Source organism: Lutra lutra, chromosome 8 (genome assembly GCF_902655055.1).
Source record: "Lutra lutra chromosome 8, mLutLut1.2, whole genome shotgun sequence".
NCBI lineage: Eukaryota > Metazoa > Chordata > Mammalia > Carnivora > Mustelidae > Lutra > Lutra lutra.
The window spans coordinates 115,448,400-115,469,903 of record NC_062285.1 but is presented as its reverse complement, the minus strand read 5'-3'; the positions used below and the strand labels follow the sequence as shown (position 1 = coordinate 115,469,903).

General features: G+C 38.0%; 1 protein-coding gene across 1 annotated transcript in view; it reads left to right on the top strand.

The window, feature by feature from the left end:
• Window positions 1–21,504, top strand: part of EPYC (epiphycan) — a 41,835-nt gene that overhangs the window by 10,046 nt on the left and 10,285 nt on the right. Inside the window, exon 4 of the mRNA XM_047742355.1 lies at window positions 19,098–19,269. Coding sequence (XP_047598311.1) covers window positions 19,098–19,269 — 172 coding nt within the window. The remainder of the gene's footprint in view (window positions 1–19,097; window positions 19,270–21,504) is intronic.

Genomic DNA, 21,504 nt, shown 5'->3' with positions numbered 1-21,504 from the left:
ACCAGTTGTTTTATATGCTCTTGATCCTATGTGATATTCTTTGTATGAATGCTGGTAACACAACCATCTAGGGGTCAGTTGATGAAAAAATTCATGGTAAACAAAGCACATGGAGAATGGTGGGATCAGGTTCTTTAGTTTTTGTCCTTAATGCCAAGTGTGGGTCTGCCTATCTTAGCCTAGAACTTATTTATCATCTATAGAAAAGGTAACCTTGTATTTTAAAATTGCAAATTTATAGAATAACTGGATATTGCTTCTGAAACATATGCAAGTTTCTTTCTTCCAAATTGTAAGACCTGGCATCATAAGCCAATATAGTGGACCCTCTAGAATTTGAATGATTAATCCTTAAGCTCTATGTATGTGTGTGTGTGTGTGTGTGTGTGTGTATGTGTGTGTGTGTGTGTATGTGTATGACTATGAGGTAAGTAGAATTCTAAGATCTCCCCTAAATGACCCATCCACTGGTCTTTTCATGGCCTCTATAATTCTTAACATCATCGATATATTGGGATATCACTTCTATAATTAGGTTATTTTATATGGCACAACTGAAATTTTAAAAGGGAAATTCTCTTGGTTGTCTTGACCTATACTTCTGCTCCCTTTAAAACAGTGTCTTGAGGTCGGGGACAAATTATAAAGCATGAGAGAAATTCAAGGCAAGGGAAACTATCTGTTGCTGGCTTTGAGGGTTTTGGAGGGGAGGGGAGTGGGAGGTTGGGTGAGCCTGGTGGTAGGTATTATGGAGGGCACATATTGCATGGAGCACTGGGTGTGGTGCATAAACAATGAATTCTGTGACACTGAAAAGAAATTTTAAAAACAAATTAAAATAAAAATAAATTTAAAAATAAAAATAAAAATAAAAATGGATGGGTCCACATAACAAGGAATGCAGGAAGTCTCTAAATTTTGAGAGAAGCTGACAGCCAGTGAGTATATGGAAACCACAGCACTGTAGATACCGGGAACTCAAAGCTCCATATGAGATTACAGCCCTGGTCATTAACCTTGATTTTGGCCTTGTGAGACTCTGAGCAGAGAACTCAGTCAGGCCATCCCTGGACCCACAGACACTGTCAATTAAAAATGAGTCTAGTTTTAAGCTGCTAAATGTATGACAATTTGTCATGCCGCTATAGAAAACTAGGGCGCCTGGGTGGCTCAGTGGGTTAAGCCTTTGCCTTCAGCTCAGGTCATGATCCCAAGGTCCTGGGATGGAGCCCTGCATCAGGCTCTCTGCTCAGCGGGGAGCCTGCTTCCTCCTCTCTCTTTGCCTGCCCCCTCGGCCTACTTGTGATCTCTGTCTGTCAAATAAATAAATAAAATCTTTAAAAAAAAAGAAAGAAAACGAATACAATATGTAATAATGTATTTTTTTTTCCAAAAACCAAATTTGACTTATGCTGCTGCAAGGTTTGCATTTATGAATCCAGTGATTTCACTAGCAGTGAGCCCAGTCACCCTCCCCCGGAGTCAGTATCTCAATAGAGCTTTGTTGATTTCTACTGGTGATAGAATATTCATATCCTCCCTGGTGATAGGAAAGCATCGTGGAAGAATTTCTGGTTTTGAAGATCTTATGCAGTAACAGTACTCCACACTGCTGACTTAGATGATTTCTGATCATTTAGAATACCCAGGATCGGCAGGATTCTATGTTAGGAGCAGATTGTAGGCCCGGCAAATCCGTCATGGTGCTTTATGCTACCCAGCAGATAATGGATAGATTTGCTAGTGCAACATAACATTTTTGCAGTTTTTTACTTAGCTTTTATTTTACTTTAATGGTATTAGCAAGAACTGGATATAAGCCTTAAGACCAAAATACGAACTTTTTGCTTTCTGATGAATATTAGTTATGCTTGGTTGAGCATTTATTACACGCTGAGTACTATTCTAGGCCTATCATGTGCAGTATCTCATTTTTGTCAACAAAACTTGGAAGTGCTATTGTTGTTTTCATTGAACAGGTGAGAATATTGAGAAAAAGAGCAGGTAAGTAACTTGCCTAAGATTATAGTTATTAATGACATATAATTGCATTATCTTCTCATATCAAAAAATAATTCCTAGCAGGTTAGTAAAAAATTACATTATCCTCCCTCTGTTTTCTACCATTTTCCAAATTGTCCTTTTAACCTGATATTTGTTTTAGTTGAACTGAATGCTTGTGCTCCCACATTGCTAAAAGAGAGAGAAAGCATTGTTCTATGGGTGAATAATGTAAACTAGAAGTCCCCTGTATAGACAGTTTACTTATGTAATTACTGTAAGAGAGAATGGCTTATGCCTAACTATTTCAAAGAATAACTGTAGATACGCATCCTCCAACATGTTATATCTATGTTATGCGCTGGCCAGCTATCTATCTATCTACCCTATCTAATCTCTATATAGATGTGGATATAAAAATATTTGGTGGCTTGGAATTCAGGGAAACATTTAACTATTTGCCTTATAGATTTCATCTGAACACAGTTCAAAATTTGGTATTCTCTGACTGACTTAAATTGAGACTGTGTTTTTGACTAAGGCAGGCATTTGATGCTTCCATTTTCATCATAGAGTTTTGCAGTTACTGATTTTTTCATTTCTCTTAGGTCTAAGATAAACACTGGCCCTGCCCATGAGTTGTTTCTTTTGCCCAGAAAAGTACTCAGTAGCTATATTAATATTTATGGAGGATAGGAACTACCATTCCTGCAGTAAGTTCTCTTTGACTCCATCTAATCAGACGATCCTTTTTTTTTTTAAAGATATTTATTTATTTATTTGACAGACAGAGATCACAAGCAGGCAGAGAGACAGTGGGGGAGAGAGAGAGAAGCAGGCTCCCTGCTGAGCACAAAGCTCGATGTGGGGCTCAAACCAAGGACCCTGAGATCATGACCTGAGCTGAAAGCAGAGGCTTAATCCACTGAGCCACCCAGGTGCCCCCAGACTGATCCTGTCTTATGCTACCTTACTTTATCTTTATATAATTACTTTCACTTAATCTTCAATAGACTCCAGGAATGTTATAATACAGAGCCCTGTGGAGACTTCATTCTGTTTAATGTGGGACAGTACAAAGGGCATTTACAATGATGGCATACAAAGCTCTTCAGGAGGATGTGGAGTAGACATTTCTCTCAGGTCTCAGTATCCAAGTGCATTGTAAATTTTAAGGAAGTTGCTTATTCTGGGGGCTCTACATCTTATAACTAATTGTGCTTGCCATTTTGCTCAGAAATCTGGGCAAACTTTTTGCCTTACTCTTCTCTCATTTTATTTATTTATTTATTTATTTATTTATTTATTTATTTAGATTTATTTATTTGAGAGAGAGAGAAAGAATGAGTGGGGGAAGGGGTGGAGGAGAGAATCTTCAAGCAGACTTCCCACTGAGCCAGGAGCCCCAGGCAGGCTTCTATCTCAGGACCCATGAGATCATGACCTAAGCTGAAACCAAGAGTTGGTTGCTTACCTGACTGAGCCACCCAGGCACCACTCCTTATTTTATATTACTTTCTAATCATCCTAATGCCCTCGTATAGATTGAAGCATTACCACAATGCTTTTAGAACTGCCTCATACTTTCATAAATAAATAACAATAACAAGTAATAAAGGGATATCAGTAAGAATTGACCAATAGGAAGTTTTTTGAATAAGAGATGGTTTCCTTGCTCTTATACTCCTTTGATCTTAAAATTAGCCCATTTTTTTTTTGCTCTTTCATTAAAAGAACAAGTAGCTAAGTTGTTTTAAATCATCTTTATGAGGAAAACCTCTATTGAAATAAATTCATTAAGCTTCAAAAATAGCTTTCAGAGATGAAGAATGGGTAAGATTCATCAAAGGAATGAAAATTAAATTTCATTTAATTTAATTCAGTGAGGTTGTAGAAATGGACAAAAACTCAATGAAGGGAGTTCATCCAGTAACAGTTGAACAATGGTTTCTTTTCAGTTTCCTTCATGGTAATATGGTGCCATGTAAATAGTTTTAAGAAAGTGCTTAAGGAGAATGAAATTAATTTGGGGCCACTTACAGAATGAATGTCCACTGTACATAATGATATATAAAAAGTATTTTTAGGAGCACCTGGGTGGCTGAGTGAGTTAAGCCTCTGCCTTCGGCTCAGGTCATGATCTCAGGGTCCTGGGATCGAGCCCCGCATCAGGCTCTCTGCCTGCCTCTCTGCCTACTTGTGATCTCTCTTTCTCTCTCTCTGTCAAATAAATAAATAAAATCTTTTTTAAAAAAGAGTATTTTTAATTAGGTTAGCTAAGTATGATAAATTGTCATAGCACTTTGGTCATGCTGACATGTAGCTAATTTAAAAAACCATCTCTATTTTCTGAACAAAAAGTAATCAGATTAATAATATTTCTACTATTTATTTCTTCTGGTGATGAAGGCATGGGATACTTTTATCCTTATATTTGAAGTGATGTCTCACTTTGACCAGTTTATACATTTTAAAGTTTCAAACTTACGGTTTGCATATAAAACACTTTTTATTGGAAGACGTAACTTAAACTCGACCCGAGTTAAATGTTCTTTTCAGAACTTGGCAAAAATAAAAGCTTATCTTCCTCTTCACTCTCCCTCTTCACCAAAGACACTTTGGAGGAAGGGAGGGAAGAATTTTACTATGAGCTTTTAATATGGTTGTCTGATTGACTTACCATATGCTTCTTTTAAAAACAGTGTTAAACTGTTTGAATGTTATTTTAAAACTATTGGAAATTTCTGAAGAATGTAGCAACAAACATATGCACTCATATAGGCTCATCAGGAAACAAAAGAACATTGATGGTCTTTATCAGTGACTTGTTTATATTATACCTTATTTACGAGAACACAAACATAAGTTAATTCTTATAACTTCCCCTTGAAATGATAAATTATCCTATTATTATTATTATTATTAAGATCAACTAAGGATCAGAATTTTGCCCAAGGTTATTCAGCTAGTAAGTTTCAGAGTAAAATTTAAACCAGATTGTTTTAATGCCAAACCAGAGAGACTTGAGCATTAAAATATTCCATTATTTTCTTTCTCTTTAATCTTTACTTCTTTTAGCTGTGCCCAATATGGAGCTTTCTTTCCTCTGAAATTAAGAAATTTGATTGTTAGGAATCAGAAATGCAAGAATTTTCAAGTGATGATAATTAACACAATATCTAAGCATCTGTCTTAGCTGTCAAAGTATTTAAGGGAGCGAGAGGTAAGACAATCCTTCCGAACTGAAAGCTACTTTGTGAGAAGTGTGGGGATTGGACGATCTTTGCCAAACACATTTCTTCCTCACCCATTTTCAAGATAAAATAGAAAATAAGAAACAGCTTTCATTGCCAGTCTTCGTGGTCGCATTCTTTGAGATAATTATATGGATCGCTTAAATCAATTTGAACACTAGGCTCATGTTTAGAGTGAAATTCCATTGCACTTAAGATATCCACATCCCAGTCTATGAAACCCTTAAGAACACATCTTTAGTAACCAGGCTGAATATTTCCCAGAGCCTTTTAACACCTTCAGAAGCCAAATGTTGACATGATGGTAACGACAAGGAATAGCTTCAAGATTTATTATCAACTGTGTGGGACAATTTTGGAAAAAGAGAAATTTAAAATTCCATTCTGTTTAACAAACACCTTAGTCTGTGTTACAGTGAAAATCCAAATAACATTCTGGATTTCCATTTTTTTTTTTTTTTTAAGAAGACACAGACCTATAATTTAAATATTATCTGCTGAAGGCCTGGAGTTCCTGGTTAGGAAGTGACTTACACAGTGAGCATCCAATCCAAGTGACTATATCAGTGAGGACCTGTTTCCCACCCTGACTTTGCCAGGGCATTTAAACTATGAAACCACCCACTACAAAGCATAATGAAGGAAACCACCGACTTTGGGTGTTTCTCATGTATACACCTGTTTCACCCTTAAGAGGCAGTTTGAGTGACTGGGTTCTGGAGTCAGACTTCCTGCGTGTGAATCCCAGGCCTGAACACCAACTGTACAGCCTTAGAAAATCATACAACCCTTCTGAGCTTCAGCCTCCTGTTTATACCCTACTTTTTGAGCATGAGGTAAGATACACTTGTTAACTGCTTACCTTAGAGCTTGATCCATGGTAAGTGTTTCATAAATGTGAGTAGCTCTATCGTCAAATGACTCCTTCAGTCAATATCGACAAAAGCTGATCCACCATGCAGTGGTCAGGTAAGCCTTCATGAAAGGGACGGGATTTCAGCTGTAACTAAGACTCACTGCACCAGGCATGAGTTCACTTCAGATCTGCCTCCCAGTCTTTTGCTGAGAGCCAAGAATTGGGCCAAGTAGATCACACCAGCTCTTCTCTCTCCTTCAGTACCTCCCAGTCTACTCATCTTATAAATATGTGTCTTCAACACAATAGAGGAAGTGAAAACAGATATCATATATATACACACACACACACACACATATATACACACACACACATATACATACACACAGATCTGTAGTTATCTAGTAAGACATAAGGCTTCTATGAATTCTGTCACAAAATATATATGCTGAGAAATTATTTCTCCAAATCTGTTCTCAGTTTCAGCCCTGACAGCAAATCTGAGACATGTACTTTACTTGTGTGCTTATCTACCACACCAGCAGTATTTAAGGCTGCTTACATGAACAAAAGTTACAATGTGTACAGCAATAGATATATACATATATATATACACACACAGTAAATATAAATGTAAATATAGATAAAATGTAATCTGTACGCATCAGTATCACCTCATAAAATAATTTCTAAAACTATATAATACAGTGCATATTGTGTTATGTTCTCCACAATATCACATCCTGTATTATATATTGTTAATTATGTATTATTTTACATTATGGCATAAAAATATAAATAAAGAAGGTGAAGCAAATACAGAAAACAAGAGTTGTGAACATAATACGAAACCAGGAGGCAGGTATGTATATCAAAATGCATATTATTTTGTCTTATAACACATATAGATAAATATAATACTGAATTTTTTCTGGGCAGTAGGTGTTAGATTTCAAGGGACCCCATAAAAACTCCTCCTAATGCACTGCCTACCTTCAGACCCAGTTGAGTAACAGAAACGAGACTCAGATAAATAGAGTTCAAAATATCTCCTTTGCTACTGATAAAGGCTAGGTTGAAATTTACAATTTAGGTATGAAGCAATTATGAGCATCCTAATATAAATTTCCAGAAGTAAATATGCCATCAGTCTGAGGCAACGGAGGTTAACCACAGTTCTCAGATCAGTGTCTGATCCAGTAAATCTTAGTGCATGGAGGCATAAAATCAGATTTCTTGACAGGCAGGAAATCCCCCCCGCAAAAAAGAGGTTGAACCACTCAAGCCTAGTATCTTCTCCCACCCACCAATTAGCCCAGTCTTTCTTCCTCAGGAAGAGTGAGTAAAGGGATCAACAGAGAACGCACCCCCTCTAAGATGGTGACTTTTAACCTGTTAAGTTAAATTTTCTGTTAATTTTCTAATTAACAGTCTGTTAATTTTCCTAATTCTTCTTGCTTTCTCTTCATCTTGCCTGGGTAAAATTGGACTCTCTCAGTTACGACGACATGAGTGGATTCTTTGAGATACACGTGTAGTTCCCTTCAGTGGTTTGAGCAGCACTGACCTAGGAAACATCCCCTAGTATAAGGACTCTTAGAGTAGCATATGGGATAGTCCTGTTTTCAGAATGTTTTTAAAACATATGATGGCAGCCAGCCTGGTCACCAGGTCAATCAGAAGTTTCCTCCTCTTTTTGCATACTCAACACAAAGCCTTTGAATGCCTATTTTCCTGGAAACCCTGGGTTTCTGGCACCTGATGCTCCCTGTGTATTCTCTGAGGTGACAGATGATCTTGTAAGCAAGAATTTTCAGCCCATGGGGTTCTTCAGCCTGGAAGCTATGCCAGTGGCTTCTCCTTGGTTTCCTGCTCTGGAATCCAAGAAATCTACCTCCCAGGGAGCTTTCCCTTCTTCCCCATTTTTTTCCCCCAGCAAGAGCATCAACTTCAGCAGATTCTTAAACCGACGCTGTCATGAATGTTTGTGAAGCCTTTGGCCCCTGAGAGCCTAGTGTAAAACAATCCTACCACATTGTCATCAAGACTTTACTAACCTTTCAAAGTTCCAGGGCTTAATTAGCATTTCTGTCTTCTACATCCTACTCAGGGGAGTACATTTCCTCTCTAGTGTGGTGGTTCTCAGCTTTGCCTGCATATTTGAATCATCTCTAGAGTTTTTAGAAACCCTAATGTCTTGGCCACACCTCAGACTATTGAGATCAGAATCTCTCGGAATGGGCCCAGATCAGGTGTTTGACTTCTCTCAGCTCTTCTTTTAGTGTCAGTTGCTATTTTTTTTCTGAATTATTTTAATCTGCATTTAATTTGGTCAATATACTTAGTGCCCAAGACTGTGTGCTAGATGTATGCCTTCTCATTTCTTTCTGGTGTAGACTTTTGTTTTTCTTTTTTTTTTTTTTTTTAAGATTTTATTTATTTATTAGAGAGAGAGAGGGAGAGAGAGCGAGCACAGGCAGACAGAATGGCAGGCAGAGGCAGAGGGAGAAGCAGGCTCCCTGCCAAGCAAGGAGCCTGATGTGGGACTCGATCCCAGGATGCTGGGATCATGACCTGAGCCGAAGGCAGCTGCTTAACCAACTGAGCCACCCAGGCGTCCCGACTTTTGTTTTTCTAACATAGTCCTGTAGATTTTGTCTTGTGGCATCTACCATAGGAATAGATTAGAAAAAAAAAAAAAAATAGGGACATCTGGGTGGCTCAGTTGGTTAAGTGGCTGACTGGTGATTTCTGTTCAGTCACAACCTTATCGGTGATGAGATCAAGCCTGAGCTATCTCCTTGCTCAGCAGGGAGTCTGCTTGAGATTCTCCCTCTCTGCAGCTTTCCCCACTCACACTCACTCTCTCTCAGATAAATAAATCAATCTTTTAAAAAATTAGTAAACTAAGTGCACCTGGGTGGCTCAGTCTGTTAAGAATCCAACTCTTAATTTCAGCTCAGGTCATGATCTCAGGGTCCTGGGACTGAACCTCTGCACTCAGCAAGGAATCTGCTTGGGATTCTCACTCTCCCTCTCTCTCTGCCCCTCCTCCATCTCTAAAATAAATAAATAAATAAATAAACAAAATCTTTAAAAAAAAATTAAAGGCTAGTAAATTATAAATCTTCCAGAAGTAACATTGTTCAAAAAATTTTTAGAACTCTTTGTAGTTTTGAGTTGAGTAATCCTATCCTGAACATGTTCTCCCATCACACTAATAATATCTAACTCAAGATTGAAATTGACCTGTTATTTTCCTGCCTAACTCTCCTTTAATAAACCTTTCACTGGATCTTCCCCAGTTCCACAAATTCACCATTTTAATTCTCCCAGGACAAGTTATGGTTAATCTTGTCTTGAGTCTGCCAGGAATAGACAGACTTACCCTGTGTTTGTTAACGTCCACACACAGGCATGGAAATAGTGCAAGGGTTATTACTTGGTAATGTCACCCATCAGGTTGTACAATCACTGGCTTTTGATGTCAATGCAGTCAATATGAGATGCGGCTAGATGAGCGCTAAAGGATAATCACCGTGACATCATTCCAGTCTCTCTGCTCACATTCAATGCGGGCTTTAACGAAGTATAGGGTATGGTTGAAAATATGTATTACAACTCCATTTCTTAACATATATGAGAAGGACAAAGAAAATATATATAAAAAATATTGAGGCTGGATCAAATTTCTCATGAGTGTGTTCTCTTTGGAGTTACGATATCAAAACTCTGATTAAAGACATAAATATGAAAGAAATCAAATCCAGCACAATTAAGATAAAAATCCTTCCACTAAAACTATATTGACTCTCTAACATATATAAAGACATAAAGGAAGTTGAAGGGAATTGGTACATTTTGGTATTGAGAGAAAAAAAGTAAATCATAAAATCAAATGTTTCAAGGCCAATTAACTACCATTCAGCAGCCTTCTACTGGCAAGATGATCCAGCCTTAGTGATAGCAAAAACTTATGGTCATCAACAAATTTAAAGATTCTGATCCCTTTAGAAACAGCTCTTCCTTTGCCTCATGCTATTAAAGAGCTGACTTAGCTGAGTCCTTTGTTCTGGGTCTTCGGTTATCAATACTCTTTTGATCATAATTAGCTTCCCAAGTGAGACTATAGAGGCTACAGATAAAATCAGGTTAGATTTTGGGTTTAGTACAGTTTTTGGGTAATTCTGCCCCTAAAAGATCAAGTCGGGTTTCTAAATTTGTAAAGTTTTGTAAGGCTTTACCACTGAAATTGGACAGTAGAAACAAATTAACATGCTAATTATCTCTTTCACAGGAATTTGACTTTAGCTGGTCTTCCCTGGGACATCCTCTAAAAAATGTACGTTTCCCTATTTTAAATGTTGTTATTACCATCTGATAATATATACATCCTCCTCCTCCTCATCATCACCATGAGTGATAGCAATTTTATGCATAAAAGTTTTAGATACTAAAAGACATGGCTTATTATGCTTCGTGGATCAATAAAGTATGTATTAGGAGGAACAGTTTATTTTGTGTTGGAATAGGAAAGATTGAAACAAAAAAAATACTAAATTACTCCATCATTAAAAAAAAAATTAGAGGTTATAAGGTTCCAAATCTCTTGGTTTTCATTCCAACTTCTTGTTTCAATTACCGCGATTGACTCTCCCCCTACCCCTAGCCTCATGAGATTACTGATTTCAGCCTATACTAAATTATCTTTCTGGCATCCTTACTTGGGGAACAAGGGCAGTAAGGGGAAAAGGAATGTGAACTGGCTTTGCTATTAGATAAGGTTTCTAAAGCCTTTGCCAAAGTTCTCTACCAATATTATTTGGAGACATTCAATTAGAACTAGATGATACATTTTGCAAGAACTAAGATATTGAAAATCTATTAAGTTTCTGGAGCCTAACAGGATGATGGTGAATGGAGACCTCAATAAACTGGGATAAAACTGACTGAAGTAGAATTTTTCCTGGCAACTAAAACTGGAATATTGCCGCTTTCTGACAAAAAGGAAAGGAAATGAGAAAATAAACATGTGAACAACAAAATACTGTGGTCCCAGAAGGGACACAGACTAGAGAAGGTAGGATTAAATGAAATCTTCAAATCATCAGCTCTTTTCTTTTGCATTAAAATTTTTCATTTTATTGCATTATTTCATTTCATTGCATTAAATACAAGAAGCATTACCAGTTAGATTTATAAATTTATGATGAATCACCATCTCTTAGGATAAATTTTTAAAAACATAAAAGAATTCACGTTTTCATAAATACATCCTAGAAAGTCAATATCAAATATTATGATTTTATGATTTTTGAAGTAAATAGAAATCCACTAACTAATTCTGATATTTGACATTTGCTTTTTATACATATTTATTAACTCTGATTTAATCTAGTTAATAAAATACTGAGCTTTAAAAGTAAGTAAATTGAAATAATGGTAAATTCACTCAAATGTGAGGGTATACTCTTTCAGTAAGTACTCCACCAAATAAGCAAGATCAAAGAAGAGTTGTTTGTAAAAAAAAAGAAATCAGAGAACAGAGTGGCAAAAAAATAGGTATTTTTTTTTTCTAGTGTCAATGATACATGCTAGGTAAATCAACCTACTATTAAAGTAGTAAAAATTGTTCCATCAGAGTGACTAAGAAATGGATAAGAAAACAAAAATTGAAAAGATGTCTATTAGGACAAGTTACATTAGCAGCTGTAACAAACAATTCCAAAATCCCCATGGCTTTACACAATAAAAATTCGTATCTTGCTGACGTGACTGTCCAATAGAGGTCAACAGGTTACAGTCCTCCGGGCAGTTGTTCAGGGATTCAAACTTCTTTCATGCTAGAACTTCACCATCTTCACCTTGGGACTTCAAGGTCACACTGGTATCTTCTGTTGACAGACTGAGAAAGCATCCTTTCTCCTTACTAATTTGGACCAGATGTGCTGCGTTACTTCCTTTCCCATTCTGTTGGCTAAAACTGGCCACGTGACCTAAGCCGGAGTCATAGAAAGTGGAAAATGTACTTGAGCTGAATGCCCAGGAGGAAAATGAAACTGTGGTGAATACATGGGAGTTGTCTTAGCCATCATGTTTAACTAGACTAAAGTTTCGTTCTGACATAATATTTATTTCCCACAAAAGTGAGAATTACAATAAACGCTATTCGAATGTTATAATCCACCTACATCGATGTTATATGATATTTTTCGTACGTGTCAATATCAGGGGAAGACTGAATGACTGTCAAGTACTCCCACAGGGCAACATGGCCTTAGTATGATCTTCAGCCTTCAGGATCAGCGACTAACATAATCAGTGATGATCAAATCAGATTGTAGGCTGATGAATGATGCCAAGCAAAAATTATATGAGGCTTAAAATCTGTACAAGAGGGGCGCCTGGGTGGCTCAGTGGGTTAAGCCTCTGCCTTCGGCTCAGGTCATGATCCCAGGGTCCTGGGATCGAGCCCCACGTCGGGTTCTCTGCTCGGCAGGGAACCTGCTTCCCCCTCTCTCTCTGCCTGCTTCTCTGCCTGCTTGTGATCTCTCTCTCCCTCTGTCAAATAAATAAATAAAATCTTTAAATAAAAAAAAAATAAATAAAATCTGTACAAGAAAGTCCATTTACGAATTTAAAATGTGAAGGCATTTCCCCGTGATGATAAGGCTCACTTCCATGATCTGGAACCCCTCTTTTTCAGAGTGCAAGTGCCTAAGAAGTTAGATTATTCAGCAGAAATTGATTTGATTGGGTACAGAATCACAATTAAGTAAATTAAACAGTCTTGTGGTAGTACTAATTAGATTCAAATCCTGGACTTAGTATTTAGAAATCATGTAACCTCTGACAATTTACTTGATCTCCCATCCCTGATTCTCAGTTTACAAATCTATTAAATGTGTATAATTATTGCACCTTCTACAAAGAGTGATTCTGATAATTACATGTGAATCACTGGAAAGAACATAACAGATGCTCACACAGTGAATATTCAATCCGTGCTAGTTATTTTCATCTAGACCCTGAAGAGATCCAGTAAAACTTCTTTTGATACCAGAGATGATCTCTTTAGTGACTTTTGTGTATATTCAACAAATTTCATATTTCTATCCTCCAAACAATGTTGATCATAAAAATAAACCATTCTTTCCTGAACTTGGGTTTTTTTGTTTTGTTTTGTTTTTTTGTTTTTTGTTTTTTTAAGGCTGCCACCCTCTTCATTTTACTTTTTTCTTTCTTTAGCTGTACTATTATCACGAGTAAGTCAAGAGTCAGGAAGCTACTCCCAAAAGCTTGGGAGGAATAGTTTTGTGTGTGTGTGTGTGTGTGTGTGTGTGTGTGCGTGCGCATTTTTAAGGTCAGTTTTATATCATGAGAACAAGCGAAAGTCACTTCAATTTCTTAGGATGGAGACCTCACTGTGACTCTATCCCAGACCCTATTAGTATTTATACTAAAATCTGCTTTATTTTTTTGTATGCTAATAGGAACAATTATATCTTCATCCTTAAGTGACTATCAAGGAGTCAACAAGGATCTCAGTGTATACATGTTTTACTTTCTTTTTCTTCATGGATTTACTGTATTGTCAATAAAGCTGTTAAAAAATAGAATAAGATTGGGGAAAAAAAGATGAGGAATGGGATGAATTCTAAGCAGAACAACTCCTACATGGAAATGTCTTATAGAACAAGGAGCATAACAAATTAAAGATGGCCAGTATAGCAGAAGAGTAAACTGACATGAAATGAAGGAAAGGGGACACTAGTCAGGTCAAGCCATGCAAGACCTAGTAAGTCAAAGAGTTTTGAATTTATTTTAGTAATCATAGCAAACATAAAATAAAAAATAGCAAAAATAAAAAGAGCAAATAATAGTAAATTTCCATGGTACTTACTATATAAACATTTTCATCCTAACACAACTGTACTATCTACTATGCATACCAGAATTTTATAGATAGAGAAACTGAGGCTCATAAGATAAAGTAACTCACCCAAAGTCTCAGAGGTAAGCTGGAGTCAAGCTCACCTCCTCAGAATCCTTCCACTTAAACAGTATGTTTCTGTGCTCCTGCATGGCACTGTTCTTGTGACTATTAAGAGTAAACAACATTCAGGGGTGCCTGGGTAGCTCAGGGGGTTAAGCCTCTGCCTTCGGCTCAGGTCATGATCCCAGAGTCCTGGGATTGAGCCCCACATCAGGCTCTCTACTCAGCAGGGAGCCTGCTTCCTCCTCGCTCTCTCTGCCTGCCTCTCTGCCTACTTGTGATCTCTATCTGTCAAATAAATAAATAAAATCTTTAAAAAAAAAAGAGTAAATATTCATTTAAGGATTTTAAGCAGAGCTTGGCATGATCAGCTTTGTCTTTTTAAGAGCTTATTATTCTCATTACAGAGTGAATATATAACGGAGGAGGCAACAACTTCCTGTAAGTCAACTATTGTATTCCCAGGATAGTGACTTACATTATGGTAATGGTGGTGGACACAGAGAGAAAAAAAAGAAAAAAGAAAGTATTGATAGATGTTTGAAAATAATACTGACGGGTAAAGTGAACATAATGATCCTAATTTAAGTGTAATGCTTGGCACATTCTTTCTGCTTGATTAGATAATTATAAAGACTGGCAAACCTTCCATTTACATCATTTACAATTTCATTTACAACATTTACAATTTCACTCTTTCATTCAGTGATCTTTGCATTCATTCACGAAGGTAGTAATCAAATCTGAGTATCCTGAACTCTTTTGTAACATTCTTTCTATCATGCATATGTGACATTTTCATAAAGTTCCTCATTGGAAATTCAGCTGCCACTTAAGTGCTGAGATCAAAAGGTATCAAAATATTAGGAAAAAAACCACACGGTATGTTTTATTAGTCGGAACACATTCTTAGCCACAGCAAATGGCTTGTGACCATCCTCAGCAGGTATAACGAACATGTTCAACAAGAACTCAGGACTGACAGGGTTCCCTGGCAAGGGAAGGCAGTCAGGAAGAAGTAGGACTGTTGTTTCCAAAAGCACTATTTTTTTCATATTTTTACTCTGAAATTAAGACAAACATATTAAGCAGACCCAGTGGGAGCAATATAGTCCTACAGGTCATTTAGATGTGCTTTCTGCTAAGAGACAAATGGATTTGATTAAAATTATTTATAACCAAATGTTACCACTTAAAATGGTGCTGAGTACTTTTGTAGAAAGGCTTTTCTGTGGATAACTCCTCTGATGATTGGAGAATGAAAGTCTCAAATCTTTTGCAGTATTCTTTTTTTTTTCCATTTTCTTTCTTTTTATTTATTTATTTATTTGTCAGAGAGAGAGTGAGCACAGGCAGACAGAATGGTAGGCAGAGGCAGAGGGAGAAGCAGGTTCCCTGACGAGCTAGGAGCCGATGTGGGACTCGATCCCAGGATGCTGGGATCATGACCTGAGCCGAAGGCAGCTGCTTAACCCACTGAGCCACCCAGGCGTCCCCTTTTGCAGTATTCTTAACGATATAAATATTGCTGGTAAATCTCGGAACACATCATCTGCTACAAGGAAGGTAACTGAATCATTTTTCTACTTAGAGTCCTGACGTCTCCAGGGAGCAGAGACTTCATCTAAGACACCTGAGGGTCATGTCAACTCCCTTTTCCCTGAGACTGTATTGGGGTGCTGGATTACTTACATGGAGTCAAGGCTGTGTGGGTGCAGAGGCTGACGCAGCCCTGGGGACCCTTCCCGGCACTGTTACACTCCAACCTGACATCTGCTGACACTTCCCTCTACCCAGGTCACTGTCGCTTGGCTAAGCAACTGTCCTCTCTGGTACAGACATCCTCTTTCATGAGCACGGAAAGTATGCCTAAATACAGTCCACCATGACATAAACTATCTATAGCTCTAAAGCCCAGTGAAAAGGGGGATAGAAATTGACAACGTACTACAAACCAGTCCACTCAGGGATGTGCCCTGCTGGTCCCATGCCGGGAAGAATATGCAAGCACAGGGATGGCTAAGTCCAAGGCCGTAGGCAGGAGTGATCCTTGGTATTTACAGTGTTCGTAAAATTCAGGTAAATATAATTAAGAGGTTAAAACAGTTTAGTAGGGAGCAGTTCAGAGTCAAACGAGGAAAAATAATGGAGGAAAATACAGGAAGGATGAATATTTATGTGGGAGCCTCGATTATACTTGCATTTGAGAGTTGCCTGTGGTAGCTTGAGGAAAAGGAGCAGGGATGTTTTCTGGCCATTTGCGTTTATTCCCAAATTTAGGTTTCTGTAGTGTAAGCATATAAGTCAGTCACATGGACAGCCAGGTGCTCGTGCTCCCCGGCTTCCTTTCTCTGCATGCATTGCCTCACAACTTTGTATCGCAGTATGGACATAGTTAAAAGAAGAAGAAGAAAATGACAGAAGCCTAAACCATGTCTATTCAATAGTGAGAATAAACGTGTCTGCAATGCAAAAGCTTCCCAGGAACAGCATTTGAGTGTATAGTTCTGGGATTTTGCTGAGCTGCAAAAGCGCTCCTTACCCTCAGTCTTCAAAATTGTTCAACATTCACATTTTATTAGCAAGGAAGCGTGAACAAAACAGGTTCCGATAAACACAAAAGCTGTTTTTGCCTCATTATACTGGATGACAAGTGAGAGCTTACAGCGTCACATCAGATGAGTGGAAAAACAATTATCTGTAGAAAGTATGTGCAAACATTTTTCCTGCAAAGCTAAAGATTCAAGGCAACATGTCTGGAATGTGTTTCTCCCTTTAGGCTCCCTCCCTTCCATGAAACATCTGTCTCAATTTCCGCTCTTCCTGGAGCCTCCTTTTGGTCTCTGCAGGTCTATTCCTTCTAAATCTGCTTCATTCTGATCCTGCAGATGGAAACCGTATGTCTCCTTGTTTAAGGAAGTGTGCCCAATCTTCTCAAGTGGAGATTCCTGGCCAAGTTTTACAAAATCTTCGTGTATGGCTTCCTAATGCACCAAAGACAGTATGAATTGTTTTTGCTTGATTTCGTGCTTTAAGTACATTTAAAGTGAACATGAACACATTCGTGACTCTTATCAGTAAAACCTCTAAAATTAAATGTAGAGCTGTGAAATAGATATATTCTGCACAAGCAATTTTAAAATTATATTTAAGAAGTACTTGTTGATCACCTATCATGCTACAGGTTTGAGTTACAAAGATAAAACATGTAACTTAGAGTGTACCAACTAGTGGGCTTGGATAGGCAGAAAACTGATGGAGTCATTTCAATACAGTGTAGGAAAGGCAGAAGTGGGGAGACCCTAGAGAAACACAGAAAGAGACACAATTCAAACGTGTGAACTGACAAGAGTTTAGTGTTCCTTCAAAGGTATGATTTTTCATTTGTGAGGCAATGTATTCAAATTTATGCAAAAAATACTAAATAATAAATGTATCTTTAAAATATTGTGATTATCTAAAATATCTATCTAAAATACTCAGAGAGGGGCGCCTCGATGGCTCAGTGGGTTAAAGCCTCTGCCTTCGGCCCAGGTCATGATCCCAGGGTCCTGGAATCAAGCCCCGCATCGGGCTGTCTGCTCCACAGGGAGCCTGCTTCATCTTCTCTCTCTCTCTCTCTCTCTGCCTGCCTCTCTGCCTACTTGTGATCTCTGTCTGTCAAATGGATGAATAAAATCTTTAAAAAAAAATAAAAATAAAATAAAATACTCAGAGAATATCTGCCCTAGTTATGTACTGATTTTACACATAAAAGTAATACTGTGCATGTCATTTTGACATTAAAGTTAGAAGGTAATTTGTGTGTGTGTGTATGTGTGTGTGTGTGTGTTTGTGTTTGCTTGTTTAATAAATGCAAATAAAGAAGGGCAGAAAGAATCAAGCAGCCCTATGAGGGTTGAAAAAGGAGAATCTGGGATTTCTGGGGCTTCCATGAAGAAAGTATGTGCCCAACAGTGGGCCCTGCCTGTTGCCAACGAACTATCTTGGACGGATTTCCTGCCTAAAGTGACAAAGTTGTCGGGGAGGTAGACATTTACTAAGTAATACAGAGGAACAGACATTGAGGCATGGGAAGGGATTTGAGAGAAAGGAGTTATTCTAAATGCAAGCGGTGCTGCTAAGAGCCGTTACTCATCACCCAAAATATGCAAGAAGAGAAAACCAAGTATTATCTAAGAAAAATATTTGAGCATCTTTTTTTTCCATTTTAGTAAGTTCCCTCTATTGTCAAAGCTCTCGAAAAGGTCAATTTAACAAACCCAAATATTGTCGGTAATACCTGTTACTCACATCAGAATCAAATCTATAGTTTTCATAACTCCATATATATTTTTCGTTTGGTAAACTCCATATATATTTTTCTTTTCTTTTTACTGTTTTACAGTAAAACAACTGGAGAAGTGTAAACTGTAAAACAAACAGACAAACAAACAAGCCCAGAATATTTGAATCTAGGAAAACAAGGATTAAAAGGACTGGAGCATACACCTTAATTTCTTAATGGTTATTATCTTCGAAAGGAATGGAATCTGGGCTTCAGGGTGAAGGGGACTTTGGGATTTTATTCTGCACACTTCTGGATTAATTTGAAACTTCCCCAACAATAATGCATTCTTGCAATGCTATGTATTTAGAAAACAATAAATGAGGCTTTAAAAAAATGAATAAACATGTGAGAATGTTTGAAAGAGCAGGATGACCAAAAAAACAAAACAAAACAAAACAAAACAAAACAAAACCACCAAAAACCAAAAACAAAAAAACCATGGGCATTGGAAATTATACTAAGATTTGAAAAGCAAAATTAATTAAAACCAACAGTAACTAGAACCACATGTGCTCAGTCAGGCGAGACGGCCCTGCAGTGTCGAATTTCAGAACACCAGCGACCTCTTGTGGCAAAAATGGATATGTGTAAAATTTGTGTCGTGCCACACAGCGTGGGTGATTAAGAAGGTTGCCTGATGAAATTCTGTTTCTTTTTCAGATTGAAACAGCCACAGTGATGCCTTCTGGGAACAGAGAGCTCCTCACCCCACCCCCACCGCCGGAGGAGGCTGAAGAGGAGGAAGAAGAGGAGTCCACCCCCAGACTGATCGATGGCTCCTCTCCACAGGAGCCTGAATTCACCGGGGTCCTGGGCCCACACACCAATGAAGGTCAGGTCCATCAAGGCTGATCTGAATTAAGTCCACTTTGTCATACCTCAAAGCTGCCAACTCCAATGCCACAGGCAACCCACATGACCCACAGAGAAAGTTTTGCCATAGGCTGGGTTTGAAGCAGGAGATACACATATATTTTATATTCAAATATTAAACAGTTTTAAGAATTCAGCTTTGGCATGATGGAAATTATCAAATAACCAAAGATTTGGGACAAAACTATTTATTTAGCATCATTACTCTAAACCGTTGTGGTAGAACGCATTTCTAGAACAAAGAATCCACTACATGTTAGAGCAAGATGAGAATCCAGGTCTGACAGAGCAGGCCACAGCAGTTTAGGGGGATAAGGTGGTGATGGCTGATGGTAATGATGGCAATAGTAATAATATTTTACACTGACTGGGCGCAGGCGATCTGTGGGTCACAATGCTTGCCTCACATTCTCCCATTTGACTACTACAACCTCTGTGTAAAGGTCGTAGGTCTTCCTTATTGAGGAAACGAGCTCAAAAAAATGGTAGGAACTTGTTAAGAGATCTTATAGCTGTTGGTTGCGCACCCTGGATTTCTTTTCTTTTTTTTTTTTAAGATTTTATTTATTTATTTGACAGACAGAGATCACAAGTAGGCAGAGAGGCAGGCAGAGAGAGAGGAAGGGAAGCAGGCTCCCTACTGAGCAGGGAGTCAGATGCGGGGCTTGATCCCAGGATCCTGGAAACATGACCTGAGCTGAAGGTAGAGGCTTTAACCTACTGAGCCACCCAGGCGCCCCCACACCCTGGATTTCAAGGGAGCCTATTCTTTTTTATTTTTTAAAAAAGATTTTTATGTATTTATTTATTTGACAGACAGAGATCACAAGTAGGCAGAGAGGCAGGCAGAGAGAGAGGGGGAAGCAGACTCCTTGCTGAGGAGAAAGCCCGATGTGGGGCTTGATCCCAGGACCCTAAAGGCTGAAGGCAGAGGCTTTAACCCACTGAGCCACCCAGACGCCCCTTAATCGAGCCTGTTCTGATTCTTATCTGTGTACTTATTGGAACATGGGCTTCTTCTCATTCAGTCCTTGGGAGAAGCCGAGTAGAAAGCATTCCGTAACACTGGACTGTATCTTGTACAGCCTGAAGGTGATCTAAACCAGAGCCTTTTAGTTAATGAGGAAGAGTTCCTGTTGCTAAATACAATTCTATGATCTGTCTATATTTCTTCTTAGAATGTGTCCATGTCTTCCTTGGGGGCACTCAGACGGACTCACACCAGAAGGCTTTCCCACATGGAGAATGGTAGAGCGAGGGGGGTGTAGAAAAATGAGTAGAATTCCCATTTCAAAAGTTTAAGAGTATAGAGTTGGAGTGTCTCTATACTCTAAGTTCTGGAGATATAATACTTATCTTAAAACGACTACTGTTATCATGGATATTTTTGTCTAGTACAGGGACACAGACATGCAAACAAATGTAGAAGCAATAATGTGTTCCAAGTCATACAACAAAACTCTGTACAGAGCATACTGAGAGAACAAGAGAGGGAAGGCATTCAAATGCCAGCTTTGGGACTTCCTGGATATGCAGTCTGGATCAAGCCATTCAATACTTTTTGTCTTGGTTTCCTCATTTAAAATATGGGATGATAAATAATAGATCTTACTTCATAGAATTGTTGTAAGAATTAAATGAATGAACCTCGTGCCTGACCCATCGTGAACATAATAAATGTTAGTTATTCTCATAACTCTGTTATTGATAGAAGAGTTTATTTTTCTACTCTCAACAAATGCTTCAGTGTACAATACAGTTTTGTTAACTCTAGGCATTATGTTGTACAGCAGATCTCCAGAACCTAATCATTTTGCATAACTGAAACTTTACAGCTGTTGACCAACAACACCTCATCGGTCCCCACCCAGCCCCTGGTAACCCCCCCATCTACTCTCTGCATCTACCAGTCTTAAACTGTTCACCAATAAGTAATGTAAAAAGTTGGCTTTTGTAAAATGCTGTGGATATGCCAACCACTAAAGTGTTTTATGTATATGAACTCTTTGAAGAGTCAGAATGATACTACATATTAGGTATTGTTTCCACTTTACAATAGAAAACTAAAACCCCAACATAGTGTAAAAGTTGTCAAAGATCATTGAGGTGGTACATAGTGGTGTTGAAATGTGAAGAGATATCACTAAACTCTAAGCCAGTATCTCTGAAGAATACATCATATTCTTTCCACATA